The sequence below is a fragment of the Canis lupus genome, chromosome 9 (genome assembly GCF_003254725.2).
Source record: "Canis lupus dingo isolate Sandy chromosome 9, ASM325472v2, whole genome shotgun sequence".
Taxonomy (NCBI): Eukaryota; Metazoa; Chordata; class Mammalia; order Carnivora; family Canidae; genus Canis; species Canis lupus.
The window spans coordinates 4,922,365-4,938,300 of record NC_064251.1 but is presented as its reverse complement, the minus strand read 5'-3'; the positions used below and the strand labels follow the sequence as shown (position 1 = coordinate 4,938,300).

The 15,936-nt window shown below is 53.4% G+C and overlaps 1 protein-coding gene and 1 long non-coding RNA gene across 2 annotated transcripts; both read left to right on the top strand.

Moving 5' to 3' along the window:
• Positions 1 to 102: 102 nt before the first annotated feature.
• On the top strand, positions 103 to 5,638 carry LOC112672837 (uncharacterized). The gene is made up of 2 exons (XR_003144539.2): positions 103 to 187; positions 3,908 to 5,638. It is a non-coding gene; the product is annotated as an uncharacterized LOC112672837 (long non-coding RNA).
• Positions 5,639 to 8,714: 3,076 nt separating this feature from the next.
• AANAT (aralkylamine N-acetyltransferase) lies at positions 8,715 to 15,787 on the top strand. The gene is made up of 5 exons (XM_025468100.3): positions 8,715 to 9,064; positions 12,935 to 13,009; positions 13,805 to 14,041; positions 14,573 to 14,727; positions 14,997 to 15,787. Exons 1-5 carry the CDS (start codon positions 8,932 to 8,934, stop codon positions 15,300 to 15,302), a joined length of 906 nt encoding a protein of 301 aa, XP_025323885.2. The 5' UTR covers positions 8,715 to 8,931; the 3' UTR covers positions 15,303 to 15,787.
• Positions 15,788 to 15,936: the final 149 nt, after the last annotated feature.

The following is a 15,936-nucleotide window of genomic DNA, read 5'->3' as shown; positions in this document are numbered from 1 at the left end:
GGCGGTGGCGGCGGCGGCGGCGGCGAACGCGGCACGGAGGGGCGGGGCCAGCCGGCGCGGGGGCGGGGCCACGGCGCGCTGACGTGGCCTGCGTGCCGCCGTCGTCAGGGAGCCGAGATGCGGTTGCTAGGAGCTCTCGCCTCGTCGCTAGGGGACGCTGGAGATGCCGCCGGGGGCGGGGGAAAAGGTGGGCTCCGCGACGGAGGGGCGGGGCCAGAGGGGGTGAAAGCAAGGGGAGCGGGGCCCCTGGGTGGGGACCCGGAGGAGGAAGTGCGGGGGGCACCTAGGCAAATCAACAACGTTTAACGAGCCTGCTAGGCGTCCCCAGCCCAGTCCTACGCGCTGGGAGGGGTCAGAAGGAGCAAGATGCCGGCCCTGTCCTCTAGGTGTTTACAGCCTAGTTGGGCAGACAAAACATATGCCTATTAAATAGCTAAAAAGCAACTCCAAGGCAGCTTGTAAGCAAGGCTACAAAAGATATGTATAGAGTGTATCTAGGAAATTTCTATGCAGAGCCTGGAAGGTCATGATCCCTCGGGGAGGGGTCAAGGGGTTGGTGAAGGAGGTACAGAGAGAGGTCAGAAAGATAAGCAAGCATTAGTGGCCTCTATGGTTTGGCTTTAAACCCACCTAGAGGGGCTCCCAGCTCCATGAGTTTTACTTAGTATGCATGGCAAGAGGTGGGACAGTGAGTGAGGAGTGGGAAGCTGGGTTCCAATTCTTTTTTTTTTTTTTTTTTAAGATTTTATTTATTCATGAGAGACAGAGAGAGAGAGGCAGAGACACAGGCAGAGGGAGAAGCAGGCTACATGCAGGGATTCGATCCTGGGTCTCCAGGATCACTTTCTGGGCTGCAGGCGGCACTAAACCACTGAGCCATCCGGGCTGCCCCTGGGTTCCAATTCTTGTTGCTGCCACTGACTAGTCTTACAAAAGTAGGGAAGCTGATAAACTTCTCTCCTCATCGGTAAAATCGGCGTGATAATAGCAGTACCCGGTTCACTGGGCAATTGGGAGGATTGAAGGAAACAGAACAGTGCCTGACATACAGTTCCCTCCATAAAGCTTAACCGTTCCTATAATACTTCTGCCCTCCTTTCCTAGACTAAAATTCTAGACAGACAGAACTGTTATACTTCGGGTTTGCTCCATATTGCCATTTTGAAATATAAAAAGTAATTATACTAATGTGTCCCTTAAGGAAGTTCCAAAAGATTTAGATACATTCTCAGAGGACAGATTCATAATGGGTTGTTAGAAGGAAATTAAGAATACTCAGGATATGGCCCTAACCTTTCTCAGTCAAAATCATTTTATCCCCACATTTTTCTGCAAGACCATCCATGAGAAATTAGGAAGACGGTTCAATATTATAGTATTTGGGTTCTTGTAAAAAGGCAGGATTCCTGTTCTTTGGGTAGTATACAGACTACTAAGGCTACAGAACCACACTCCTGGAAAAGTCATAAGAACATACATGAAGCACAGATGGCAGCCTGAGTAGATAATGTGTCCTGAACCAAGCACTTATAGAATATTGATATAATAATTGGAGTTGGGGTGGCTGTCAAGGGGCCCAAATCTTAGAAAACTCATGTACTAAAGTATAGAAAAAACTGTGGTTAGGTGAGCTGAAGAGGAGTTAGGATACAAGTTAGGGGCAGAGCTGGGCTCGCAAACCACAGCCTTCCCATCCCAGACCACAGCACAGAATGGCCATCTGGAATCACTGCTGGGAGGACTCAGTTCCCCACTCCCCATAAAGACTTGGCAGGCTTAACATCAATAACATAGCTTCTCTTGCACCTACCTTTAGCCCAAGCTCCTAACATTTATTGATCACCTATTATTGACCAGGTGCTGTGCCGGGCACATTCACATGTATTATCATAATCGTGGATATAGGTTTAGAATTTTCTTTCTTTATTCCTTCCTTTCTTTCTTTTTTATTAAAGTAAGCTCTAGGCCCCATATGGGGCTTGAACTCATAACCCCAAGATCAGGATTCACAGGGCTACGCAGACTGAGCCAGCCTAGATATAGGTGTACGTAACCCCATCTTATTAGTGAGGAAACAGGGTCCAGGAATTCAGTGCTTAAGGTCACAACGTAGTAACCTGCAGAGCCAAGTTGGAATCCAGTTTCCCTGACTCCAAGTGCAGGGGCTTTTCTAGTTCTTGTGTCTATCAAAGGATAGAGGGAGAGGGTGAGCAAGTAGGCAGAAGGGGCAGGGCAATGCGGGCCCAAAATCTTGGATGTCAGAAATCCAGGAGAGTTTTGCACTCTACTCCAGCTTATGCCTGTGTTCATTTTAATATAAAAAGAATGTCCTTCCTCCCTAATCGTTGAGTAAAATTGGCACTCCAGGAAGATGTGCCATGTTTATTCTGTGGCTTCTTGTAATAATGGCTAATAATAGCTACCAGTTATTGAGCTGTAATTTAATACCAGGTACTATACTAAGTGCTTTACATGGATTAGTCCTCTGTGAGAGAGCAAGTATGAGCCCCCCTTTTGTGAAGTCTCCTTCCCATGCTGTGAGGCCTCCTTCCCACCCCCACCCAGGAAAGTGCTAGGTTGTAGGTAAGAGCCCTTGGTTTCAAAGCTAATCTCTCCCTTACTAACTAAACCCCTTTTGAGCATGTGGATCATGTCCTAAGTATGTGTGTCACTCCCATGCCTAGTACAGTGCCTGGTACAGTCTCGGTGCTCAGTGATGTACCATATCGGGGGGGGGGCCAAGGTTCCTGTCCTTCCATTTGGTCAGTTTCCCATCCTCCTCTCCCCATACAGCCAAGGAGCTGCCCCAGCTGTCTCTCAGCCTTTTCTGTCATCCCCAGTTTGAGCTGCATCAGAGTCCTTTTAGAAGAAGCTCGGTACATTCCTCCCCACCTTACTCACACCTTAGATACTCCAGTTCAGGTTTGAGGCTTGACCCCTTCCCAGTCCCCGAGCCCCTAACCACAGTCTGCACACCCAAGCTGGTGAGTGGCGTGAGCTACGATGGGAGCATTGGCTTAGTTTTTATTTTCCTAATTGCCAAATGAAAAAAAACCACAAAAACAAAAACAGAAAAACCCTTCATCCTGCAGTGGAGAAAGCCCTCCTCTCATGGCCCCAACACCCAGCCCTTCTTGGGGAATAGAGAATCTTCTCAGGGGAATTTTGCTTATTTACAAACATGCCTGCAAGAAACTGAGCCAGTCTGGCCCCTCCCCCTGCGAAGGGGCTGCCAGGGGACAGGAGGCAAGAGAGCTGGCAGCAAGATCAACTGATCTGTGGGAAGCAGGCCCTGTCTTATCCCTATCTTAACCGGCCACTGGGTTAAAAAGTGTGCATGGGCCTCAGGCCTCACACTGCCCAACGGGGGAGCCTCAGCGTACTTGGCCTCTCCAAGTTTCCCTGTATGAGAGAATCCAGAGGAGCCCAGAGAACTCCTTTTACCCTGGAGTGCGTGTTTGGAGGCTCCAGGGTGACTTCAGCACTGGAGTCTTCAGCTAGGAACATGGAGTGGGAGGGGGGTTACCCTGGGGAGCCCGCCTGCACCCCCCCCCCCCCCCCCCCCGTCGCTATCTGGAGTAATCCCCCTGCCTGAGGCTCCAGCTGGGGGTTGCTCAAGACTCATGGGCTTTTGGAATTACAGGGGTCCTTCTTGCCCCTGGAGCCTTCCCCTTTTGTGTTGATGCCCTGGGAGAATCATGGGATTGGCCCAGGATCACTCTGCAGTGCAGTCAGGATCAGGAGCCAGATGAGCCAGCCCTTGGCCATTCTCACTCCTGACTCAGAAATGGTTGCAATCTTCAGGGCAAAAAACTTTGTACTGGGGGCACCACTGAAAAGGTTGAGCAATGAGTGAGAGCCCAGGTTTGGCAGGTTCACCCTGTTTCCCTCCTTCCTTTGGATACAGGGACCAGGGACAGCAGATGCACTGGACCAACCTGAAGAACAATAAGGCTGCTGTCACTCAGCCATGCCACCCTCTTCACCACCAAGTCCCAGCTCGCCAGGCCGGGGCCTTCTCCTCGGCACCAACTCATGGGTACTTCCCGGATGACCAGCCAAATATCACAAACCCGTCTCCACCAAACCCATTTCTTCTTCCAGAATCCTCATCCAGGTTGATGGCAGCATCACTTACCTGGGTGCCAAGTGTGCCACTTGAGGGTTAACCCTTGATGTTCAGCTCCACATGCGATCAAAACCCAAGTCATGGCCCCTTTACCCTCTTTCCACATCCCCCAGGTCCAAGGCAGCTCCACTGGGGGCCGCTCCACGGGGAGTTAAGGTGGTGCCATGGTGCCGTGATGCCATGGCTAGGAGTGGGTTTCCAGGATCGGACGGACCTGGGTTTGAAGCCTGTTCTACCACTGACTCACTCTGTGACCCTGGGCAAGCTATTTCACTTCTCTGAGACTCAGTTTCCTTTCTGTGAAATAGGAGTCATAATAGTACCTACTTCTTGGGGCTGTTGAGAATTTAACTGGCATGGTCAATATAGAGTGCTTTGCTTGGGCCTGTTCAGTTAGTGATGAATTTTACCTGCTGGTATGAGTTCATCCCCATCTCTCACCTATACCCCCCACACCGAGGCTGTGGCCTCCTTACCGTACCCCCCACCGCCTAATCCATCCACCACCTTGTTCCCAGGGAGGTTGAAAATGCAAACCTGATCATCCGGCTTCTTGGCTTGCCATCTCTCTGTGGCTCTCCTGGAACCACCAGAGGATGACACAGGTAGTCCTTCTGGAATCGATCCCCTCTACTACCTCTAACCCTGTCCCCCAGCTCTGCACCCTGCACACATGCTCCATGCTCGGACCTCGGCTGCTTCCTTCAGGACCCTAATCATTGGTGCCTGGTGCCCTTTCACGTGCTCGCCATCTGCCGGGAAGATTTTATGCCTCAACTTCAACTCCTATTTTTACCTAAAAAATTTCTTTTCATCTCACGAAACCTAGATTGGGCCTTCATATCTATGACGTCCTCCAAGCACCCTGCTCCCCTGCTTTATCCCTCCACTTTCCTGGTAACCCCTGTGTGGTTATTTATTCCCTTCTATGACACCCTTCTCCATCTTAGTGCCCAGCATCCAGCACAGGTCTGACACCTAGTATATCCAAAGACTTTGGTTGAGTGATTGAACAAAACCAGCCAATGTCTCCCAATGGCCCTGAATGTGTCAGCAGGTCTCAGGGACACTCTGCCTTTCCTCAAGTCCCCTGTTCTCTGTGTTTCCTAGATATGGAGAGGAACAGACACATATGCCACACATGCACACTCATCCCCACACGTGCACACACACACTCATAAGCATGTGCATGCGCACACACACACACTTTCTCATTGTCGTCTCCTCCTTCAGCCTCTAGATCTGTGCTGCCCGTTGTGGTAACCCCTAACCACATTTAGCTCTTGAGTGCTTAAAATGCGGCTAGTCTGAATTGACATGGGTTGTAAGTATAAAATATACACTGAACTTTGAAGGTTTGTTTGCAAAAAAAAAAAAAAAGAATCTAAAATATCTTAATTTTATATTGTTGAAATGGCAATACTTTATATGTATTAGGTTAAATAAAATATACTATTAAAATCAAGTTCACCTAAAAAAAATTAAAAAATAAAATCAAGTTCACCTGTTTCTTTTGGTTCTTTTTCATGTGGCTTCTACAAAATCGAAAAACATCACATATGGTTCTCCTATGACCTTTCTGTTGGCCAGCAGGGCTCCAGAAGCTCAGGGAGCCGTAGGTCCCCTCTTTCTCCAGGAGGTGGCGATCCCTCCCTGCCTTTGACACCTTCATTCCAGAAAACTCTGGAAGCTTCCCGAGGAAACTGCCTGTGTAACATATCAGATCTTGAACCTCAAATAAAGATGGGGCTCCACTCAGCCCTGCAGTGAAGCCAACCTATCTATGCAAATGAGGCTTCAAAATAAATCCACAGGAAGTCAAGAAGTTAAATGGCATCCTCCTCAACAGAAGAATCAAGACATAGTTGCCAGAACACCTACTCTGGGGGGCACATGCCACGCTTTCAACCTGGTTTCTATTTCCCAGGGGTTTATGAAACCTGTTGGGGGGATGAGCGTCAGTGGATACTGTGCACACAGCCCGAATCCACCTTCAGATCTTAGGAACCCTTCCCCAGCTGCCAGGCACTGGCTGCCGAGGCTCACAGCTTTGGTACCTTTCCAAGGATTGCTCTTGGCTGAAAGAAGGTGCCTCACCCGTCCAACGACTGTCCTTCAGGAGAAACAAAGCCTGGTCTTCTCACCTCCATTCAGGACACTTGGGAGGGGCCCCCCAGCTTCAGAGCTTCTCCTGGGATCAGCTGAGGTCTCTACTGGAACTGCCTCTTCCAGAGGGTTAAACTCCCTCTGCTCACCTCTGCTGACCTTGCTCCCTGATGGCACTTCCAGTAAATGTCTTCATGCAGATCTGAATCTTTAAGTCTATTTCCTGCAGAATCTGACCCATAACAATTTAGTGCCAAGTGTGGTCCTAGGGAACAGACTTTAAATGGGATTTTAGAGCTGGGTCGCTAGCCTGTTAATGCGGATCCCCACCAGTAGTGGGAGGTATGATATTCTGGGCCCTCGCACACTACAGTGGTATAATCATTAAAACTTTGGTGGGCAGTGAACCCACCAAATGTGGGTGGTGGTGAACAATCGCAGGCATCTGCACCATGTGGGAGAGCAGTCATATAAGGACTATGGGATCTCATGACTATTGTTGGCAGCAGTCACACTGGAAAAAGCAAAGAGCTGTGGCTGATGGGTCACCAATCAGAGGCTCAGTATAAAAGCCAGAGGGTCTCCTTGGCAGAGTGTGAAGAAACCCTGCCTCCCGAAATTAGGGAACGGAGAAAAGTAGAGAAGCACATCCCAGGCTTAGTAAGGGCAGCAGGGCCCTAGAGGAGGTTTGCATCCCCAACCTCAGTGAGCCAGCTATGCCAAGGAGGACCGGAATTGGGAAGAAGGGCGACTCTGAGACATCTGGGGAGATCTGGGTTGCTAGACTCAGTGCTGGGTTCTCCTTGAGCCTTCTGGACCCTCCCACCTGTGACTCCCTCCTGTGTGAACCCCCCCACCGTCTGTGACAGTTGAGTGCTTTCTCCCTGCTGGAAGACAAAACTCCTCCTTGTAAGACATGTGCCAACCCTCCCTGCACCTCAAGGATCTACTCCATCTCTCCTCTTTGTTCCAGGTCAATACTTTGGCCTAAATCACAACTTAGGGGCAACTGGGGGGCTCAGTCGGTTGGGCGTCTGCCTTCAGCTCTGGTCACAATTCAAGTCCCAGGATCAAGCCATCAAGCTCCACATCGGGACTCCCTGTTCACCGGGGGGGTCTGCTTCTCCCTCTCTCTCTATATATATCTCTCTCTGTCTCAAATGAATACATGAAAAACTTAAAAATAATAATAAATCACAACTTAACTCAGCTGGTAATGTGCTGGGCCACCTGCAGGGAGAAAAAGGCTACCCCGGGAAGCCAACAGTGTGGACAGTAGCTGGAAGAATGTGAGATCCAAGTCAAGGATACTGGGTCAGGAGAGGAAGAACATTCCGTTGGATAAGGCATGTGTGTTGTTCTGGGAACACTCTTCCCTGCTGCAGGATTTATCACCCTGGCAAGGACCCCAGAAGCTGGTGCTAACACACCGCTAGGGCAGCTCCTGGCAGCTTGGAGACAGTGATCCAGGGCACCCACCCCTTGGCTGACAGGATTGTCCTCAGCTCAGGAAGCCACCTCAACCAATGTCAACGCAGGGCAAAAAGGCCTGCCCTCTGCCTCGATCTGGGTGTCTCTGAGGCCTTCCCGGCTCCTGAGCTCCCGTGAGATGGGCTGAGGCCTCTGTGGCAACTGCATCACCACGGCTGCCTCCCCCCTCTGCCCAAGGCTGCTCCCCCTCCTGCCCCCGCTCCCCACCAGGGGCTGCCCCTGAGAGCTCTCCCTCCGTGAACCTCTGGCCTGCAACCCTCCATCTCGGTTTCTGTTTCCTGGGGAACCTGCCTGTTACAGACTAAGGCTGAAAACGTAAATCCAATCAGGCAAAATGTGCTCAGGGCCAGGTGTGCAGGGCAGGTCTTCGGTCCAGGGAAGGAGTGGAGAGAAATAAGTCACCCTCAAATCCACCAAAAAACGTGACTCCCCCCTAAGAAGATGTGTGGGTACATGCACGGAGGGGGTAATTTCTGAGGGCCAGATGGCCAGATGCCATAACAGACAGCGGCCTTCCCTGACCTTAGGGCCTTTCAATGGTTCTGTGTGGAAAATTGAGGTCTCATTAACATTATCAGACTGTCTCTGGGTCCTGTCTCCCAGGGGACCCACCTTTCAGTCTCCTCCAGGTGGACTCCCCTGGGGCCTGCAGTGAGAACTGGGCAGTTGTCCCATTGAGGGGAGCGGGCAGGAGCAAGTGCAGCCCCGTGTGGGAAGCTCCCAGAGGTCCTGGCACCAGGACGTCGCTCACCTGGGCCCAGGCAGATGCTCACTGCCACACCATGCCAGGCTCTGCGGGCTGCCAGAGTTGCTGCAGGCTGGACGCCCGTGCTGGTGGTGGGGGTGTCAGGGAGGGAGGGAGAAGATGGGGGATGCGGGGAGAATTCTCCAGGCCCCAGCCATGCCAACCGGTCAGTGTATCTTCAACAGATGGCATCTGCCCTGCTGCGACCGCTGCTTCCTCTCCTTGAGGCTGCTCCCCTGCATCTGGCCTCCCTACCCACCCTTCTCTCCTGAAAGACTTAAAGGCCACCAGGGCCTCCTTGTTAGGAGCATCTGAGATCTTTTCTCCATTCTGGCTGCATGTGACGCTGCTGACCGTCCCATCCCTTGGATTCTGGGACATGTCTTGATCTTTGCCTTTCTTCTTGTTAATGTCGCCTTCCCTCCGAAGAGTTGACATTTCTTAGCTTCCCTGTAGTGACATGCAGCCGCTCAGAGCACTCTTCCTATACCGAGACCTCTGTTGTCTACTGGATCATGAGGACAGCTCTATCTGTTCCTGTCATCCCCGAAGCTTCAGATCCTTAGTGGGATTGGGGCTCAGCCGGGTCAGAGGTGAGACTGTGCTGGAACATGTGGGAAGTTAGGTAACACGGCTCTCCGGGGGGATCTCTGTGTGCCCTGAACAACTGGCTCCAAACTGTCATAGAATGTTCTGGAGCCCTGAATCAGGAGCCAAGCCACAGCCCTTGGTTTGCTTGGGACCAGAGAGCCTTATGGGAGGGAACGGGAGCCCAGCCCACAGCTGCCATTCAGACGTGCACGGAATTGTCTGGTGGACCAGGAAGCCAGACTGGAGGGAGCGAGGGTGGCACCCCTAAGGGGAGCCGTCCTGTGAGAAGAGTGGTACGGAGGCCAATGGGCACAATCAGAGCTGGGGAGCAGTGGTCCGTACAGGACCCTTTCAAGGGAGCTGCTGCTGGAAGAAGACTGGCATGAAGAATTAAACTGTAGGGCACAGAGGGGGCTCAGCGGCTGAGCGTCTGCCTGCGGCTCAGGGCGTGATCCCAAGGTCCCGGGATCGAGTCCCACATCAGGCTCCCCACAGGGAGCCTGCTTCTCCCTCTGCCTGTGTCTCTGCCTCTCTCAGGGTGTCTCTCAATGACTAAATAAATAAAATCTTTAACAACAACAAAAAAAGAGATTAAAACTATCAATAAGGGGATCTAAAAAGAAGCACTCAGGGCCAACCATCCCCACACGGGACATTGGATTATACTGACTCTATTTCAAATACACAACTCATCTCTGGTTCTGCTGTGGGAGTATCCTCAATGTTCCTTGTGATGCTTCTCAGATAGACAGAACGCTTCTCTTGTGCCCTGAACCTGGACAGACCTCAGAACCTGCCCATTGGGATAGTGTTCCAAGAGCCACACAGGTCAGATGGTGCTGGGAGAGAAGTCTGTGCCTCCGAGGGAAGCCCATTTCTCTCCAGGAGCCCCTGTTGGGACCCACACTGTCTCCCAACCTCATCTTGGCACCCCAAGGAGCCCCACAAATAATTTTTTGAGGATAAGCCTGTCCCATGCAATATTTGGGACAGGTTTATACTAAAAAATTATGTATCCAAAATTCTTTTTTTTTAAAGATTTTATTTATTTATTCATGAGAATACACAGAGAGGAGAGAGAGAGAGAAAGAGGCAGAGACACAGGCAGAGGGAGAAGCAGGCTCCATGTAAGGAGCCCGACGTGGAACTCGATCCCAGGTCTCCAGGATCACGCCCTGGGCTGCAGGCGGCCCTAAACCGCTGAGCCACCGGGGCTGCCCCTGTATCCAAAATTCTGATTTCCACCTGAAACTAATGCAACATTGTATGTCAACTCTATTAAAAAAAAAATTATTTTTAATATTTAGGGCACCTGGCTGGCTCAGTCTGAAGAGCATGTGATTCTTGACCTCAGGGTTGTGAGTTCAAGCCCCAAGTTAAATGCAGAGATTATTTAAAAATAAAATCTTAAAAAATAATAATAATAAATAAAAAAAAATAAAAAAATAAAAATAAAATCTTGGGCAGCCCCGGTGGTGCAGTGGTTTAGTGCGGCCTTCAGCCCGGGGTGTGATCCAGGAGACCCGGGATCGAGTCCCACATTGGGCTCCCTGCATGGAGCCTGCTTCTCCCCCTGCCTGTGTCTTTGCCTTCTCTCTCTCTCTCTCTCTCTCTCTCTCTCTGTGTCTCTATGAATAAATAAATAAAATCTTAAAAAAAAACTAAAAATAAAATCTTAAAAAAAATTGTTTACCAGAATTTTTTTTTTAAAGATTTTATTTATTCATTCATGAGAAACACAGGGAGAGAGAGAGGCAGAGACACAGGCAGAGGGAGAAGCAGGCTCCATGCAGGACCCAATCCCAGGACCCCAGGATCACAGCCGGGCCAAAGGCAAGCTAAACGGCTGAGCCACCCAGGGATCCCCTGTTTACCAGAAATTTGAATGTCACAAGGCTTCCTGCATTTTTATCTGCTAAATCTAGTAAACATTCACAAGGTACATGTCCTAAGGCCATTCTGCTGATCAGATTAATTTTAGGACAGCCCCTGGGGGAGGACTCCCTGGTGTCCAGACACGTTAGTGTTCTGAAATGCCTCAGCAGGGGCCCCTGGGTGGCTCAACTGGTTAAGCATCTGCCTTTGACCCAGGTCTTGATCTCAGGGTCCTGGAATCAAGCCCCATATGAGGCTCCCTCCTCAGCAGGAAATCTGTTTCTTCCTCTCTCTCTCTGCCCCTCCCACCAGTCGAGTCTTTCCATTTCTCTCTCAAATAAATAAATAAAACTTAAAAAAAACCCACAACTGAATGCTATATTGTCAACACCCCAGAAGCCCCCCTAGGGCCACCACTGCCTCCAACACACAGATTAGAACAGAATCCGTGGACTCAGAACCAATCTTGTTTGGGGACTTCTTTCATTCCCTGTCGCATTGGGTAAGGGTCCTTGGTTATGCCATGTGTCCTCATGGCCGTTTGCTCTCCTGCCTGGATGATCCTCCACTTTGTGTCTATTCTGCAGTCCCTTCCTGCTGATGGTCATTTGGGCTGTTTCCAGTTGGAGAACCTTCTAGCTCTTTCAGGGCTCAAGTGGGATTGCAGGTCCCAGGGTGCGAGTCTAGCTTTGGCAGCTACTCTGAAGTCTTCCAAAGTGGAAGCCACAGCACTGGGGTGGTTTAAGTACCTTGGAGCAGGTGTGGGAGACTCAGCAGGATACCAGGGGGATGGGAGGAGGACGTGGGCCACCAAGGACCTTTGGCTTGTTCTGGTTGGTTTCTGCTACTGATAGTGGTCAGCAGGATTTGACTTACTTCTGGATCTTGGGATTTTCCCCAGAGAGCTCTGGAAAGAGGTATGCATGGGTACATGCATGGAGGAGGTAATTTATGAGAGCAGGATGTAGAATGGTTTGGCTGGTTATCAGTGGCTTGCTTCTGTCTACACAGAAAGGTCTAAACACTGCCTGCCTTTCCAGTCTTCACGGGCTCTAGTTTTTTTTTTTTTTTTTTTTTTTTTTTTTTTATGATAGTCACACAGAGAGAGAGAGAGAGAGAGGCAGAGACACAGGCAGAGGGAGAAGCAGGCTCCATGCACCGGGAGCCCGATGTGGGATTCAATCCCGGGTTTCCAGGATCGCGCCCTGGGCCAAAGGCAGGCGCCAAACCGCTGCGCCACCCAGGGATCCCTTCACGGGCTCTAGTAGACTGTGCAACCCAGAGCCAGATTTGGGCATTCCCTCCCAAGGCCAATGGGTCACTCACTCGCTCCCCCCACTTTGGTAGACCCTGACTTGAGGACACAGTCTCATGATTGGTAGAACTGTGAAGACGTGCACCCACCACTTGGAAAATCCACTAGGCCTGACAGCCCCGGGGGGAATAGTGTGGTACAGGGAGGCATACCTGGGGTTTCCTCTCCTGCTCCAATGACTTGCTGGGGGGGTGGGGGGTGGGGTGTCTAAGCCTCTAAGCCCTCTCTGAGCCTCAGTTTCCTTCTCTGTAAAATGGGGTTAATACTAGGTGGGGCTCTCATGCAGATTAAAAGACATTCTTGCTGAGGCTCAACACCTCATGTAACTCTGCAAGTGCTACAAATGGTAGCACCCTCGGGCTGCAGGAGCTGGAAGGACTCTCTGGATGTGGGCTTGTCCAAGCCTCCAGAGCACAAAGGGTGAATGCCTATCCCAGCCCGGCAGAGCTGGAGCAGGGATTAGCGCCGGACCCCTGAGGTTTAGCCCTGTGCTCTTCCCCCAGATTCTGGGGCCTCAATCAATCACTCTAATCCCCTGCGTGTTTAGTATGTCATGCTGATGTGTGACCAGCAGGCAGGGACAGGGCATGTAGCTGCACAGCCCTGCTGGCTTTGTCCTACTGGTGCAACAAGGAGGCAGGGCAGGGATTATAAACCTGTGCAAACAACACATTTTCTCCAGTGACACCTGCTGCAACAGTCACACACCCCAGAGTCCCGATTTTCCCGGCTCCTGTGCCTGCGGACGACCTCCAGGGTGAGTGGCTCTGAGGGGGGGAACACTGGGCCCCTGTTCCTGGTAAGTGCCCCACCCCCACCCCTGGCTCCCAGCCTTTAGGAACAGGAGCTACCCTGCTTGGGGCTTCTGGGCATAGGGAGAAAAGCGGTGGAGGGAGGGCAAGACAAATATGGGAGAGAGAGATGAAGTGCCATAAGGGCCTAGATGATGAGCCAGGGCCTGGGCAGGAGGAGTCTCAGATGCCCTCCAGGCCCGCTCTCCTCCATCCCCTCAGGCTCCCCTATCTCCCCATGCCCTTCCCACGTGTGCGTGGTCCAGTCTGAGGCCATCTAAGTAATGGGAAGGCTCCTTGAGGACCCATTTTAATTAAGGGTCTTTCCAGGGCCAACGGCTGAAGCTGCCGAAAAAGCCAGAGCCACAGCCCTTTACACCCAAGTCCCCTCCTGGGCGGGTGAGACAAACCGGCCCACTCTTCCTGCAGTTGTGTTAGCCGTGGTCAGGGTCACCCGTGCCACCTTGGGCAGCAGTGTTGGGGTGCCTCAGGCTCCATGGAGCCCTGCCCACCCCTCCTGCCCACCACCTCCTGGGACCTAGATGTACCTGGAGGCCAGTGAGGCTAGGATCTGGAGGTTTGGAAGGGCTGCCGAGAGGGAAAGGTGGGGAGAGGCCACTAACGTTCACAGTCCCCAGAATCCACACTGGGACTCGCCCGACCCCAGGTCCGGCTACAAAAGAGGCCAAGTGCACCATCACCCTGGCCTGCCTCTACTGGAGACGCAGACCGTACCCCTGACCCTCGCTCTTCTCCAATAGGTGCTGGAAGGCCCTTTTTGGTGACGAAGGCCACTCCTGCCGCCGGGCGGCCCGGGCAGCCACCAGCAGCCAGCATGTCCACACAGAGCGCACACCACCTGGAGTCCGAGGCCTCGCACCTGCAGCCGGAGATCCCGGAGGCCCCGAGCCACCGGCGGCGCCACACGCTTCCCGCCAGCGAGTTTCGCTGCCTCACTCCAGAGGATGCTGCCAGCGTGTTTGAGATCGAGCGTGAAGGTGAGCGGGCCCCGCGCAGGGCCTGGACCCCGACACGCTCTGCCGCAGGTGCCCCGTGGGGAGGAGCCCGTCCTTGGTGGGCTGGGCCCCGGGGTCTCAGACTGAATGTGCATTTCTCCGTTCAGGAAAGTGGGGATGGGACAGGCCTGAATCCCATTTTCTCATGGGAGAGGACGGGGGTGTTGGGGTGGGGGACAGGGGAGTGGCGGGAAGGCAGGGGGCCCTCCTTTGTGACTGTCACCACGGGCCTCACCTGCTGGAGGGAGGGCCTGGGCCCTGGCAGCGGGTCTCTGGGGGGCGGGGTGCTGCAGACAGGCAGCAGGGCCCAACCCCGCCGGGCAGGCGTCAGTGCAGCACCTGATCCAGCTCGTACTTCTCGCAGAAGCGGCTGGTGAAGGGGAAGCAGGTGAGGTACTCGATCCAGGGCCAGTTGCAGTGGGAGACCCCACCCGGGCTTCTGAGCAGATGCTTGGTGTGCAGTGGCCAGCGGCGTGGTGACCACGGAGTCACCTGCCCTGCCCCCTTCCGCAGCCTTCATCTCTGTCTTGGGCATCTGCCCACTGTATCTGGACGAGATCAAGCACTTCCTGAGCCTGTGTCCAGAGCTGTCCCTGGGCTGGTTCCAGGAGGGCCGCCTTGTGGCCTTCATCATTGGCTCGCTTTGGGACGAGGAGAGACTCACTCAGGTGAGGGCAGGATGGGGCTGGGAAGCACAGCTGCTGGGAAGCCTCTGGAAAGAGAGGCTGCCACCGCCAGGCTTGGGAGGCCAAGGAGTCCAGGGCCTGGAATTTCTCCCTCTGGTCCTCCCCCGGGGTCAAAAGGACCCACCTCTTTGGGACCCCCCTCGGGTGGGAAGGGAACCCTGTTTGGAGGTGCTCAGGAAGCCGGGCGGGGGTAGTGTGGGAGGCAGGTGTCAGCAGAGATGACCCAGACTCACATCCCTGCTCATTCCCAGGAGTCGCTGACGCTGCACCGGCCGGGGGGCCACACCGTTCACCTACACGTGCTGGCGGTGCACCACACTTTCCGGGGGCAAGGCAAGGGCTCCATGCTGATGTGGCGCTACCTGTACCACCTGGGGAGCCAGCCAGCAGTGCGCCGGGCCGTGCTCATGTGCGAGGATGCACTGGTACCCTTCTACCAGAGTCTGGGCTTCCACCTTGTGGGCCCGTGCGCCATCACCCTGGGCTCACTCACCTTCACTGAGCTCCAATGCTTCATGCGGGGCCACATCTCCCTGCGCAGGAACAGCGGCTGCTGACCAGGGCACCCCACCCACCCAGCTGCCACCCCAGGGTGCCCACAGCCACGTGCCGGAGTTCCTACCCATCCCCAATGTCCCCTTCTCCCCCGGCCCGGGCTGCCCAGCTAGAGCACGGGTGGTGCACTTTCCAGTGGGTCCTCGTGTGGCTCCCCGGACCTCCTGCATCCCCAGCTGTGATGGAGGTGGGGCCAGGCTGGTAACCAGGGACAGCAGGTGTCCCGTGACCTGCCTCAGTGACTCTCTCCTTCTCAAGAACCAATGGCGGGCCCTCTGGGCAGACAGCATCCTGGTCCTTATGGAGGTGTCAGGGATTCCCCTTCTCATCCTCAGCCCCAGAACAGGGGGCAGGGGGAAGCTGGGAACAGGAAAGTACAGGGGCTACCTCCCAGCTCCCCCGTGTGCTCCCCACCCCCGACCTCAGACACCCTGGGTCCTCCTCCCCCTAATAAAGTAATCGTTCTGCATAACCTTCCAGGTGGCTCCTGGTACAGGGTGAGGGCTGCAGGTGAGGCACAGAGAAGGGATGAGGCCTGTGACCTCCTCCCACTGTCTCCCACTGGGGCAGCCAGTCCCTCACTGCCCCTGGGCTCCAAGGACTTCACCCGGTTAGACCAGATCCCCCACAAGTGAA

Bases quoted from the DNA above. Each gene is read 5' to 3' on its own strand.
- AANAT (XM_025468100.3), top strand. From the start codon at position 8,932: ATGCAGCCGCTCAGAGCACTCTTCCTATACCGAGACCTCTGTTGTCTA. The intron at 13,010-13,804 runs GTGAGTGGCTCT...CTTCTCCAATAG, and splicing joins GCCTGCGGACGACCTCCAGG to GTGCTGGAAGGCCCTTTTTG. The intron at 14,042-14,572 runs GTGAGCGGGCCC...CCCCTTCCGCAG, and splicing joins GTTTGAGATCGAGCGTGAAG to CCTTCATCTCTGTCTTGGGC.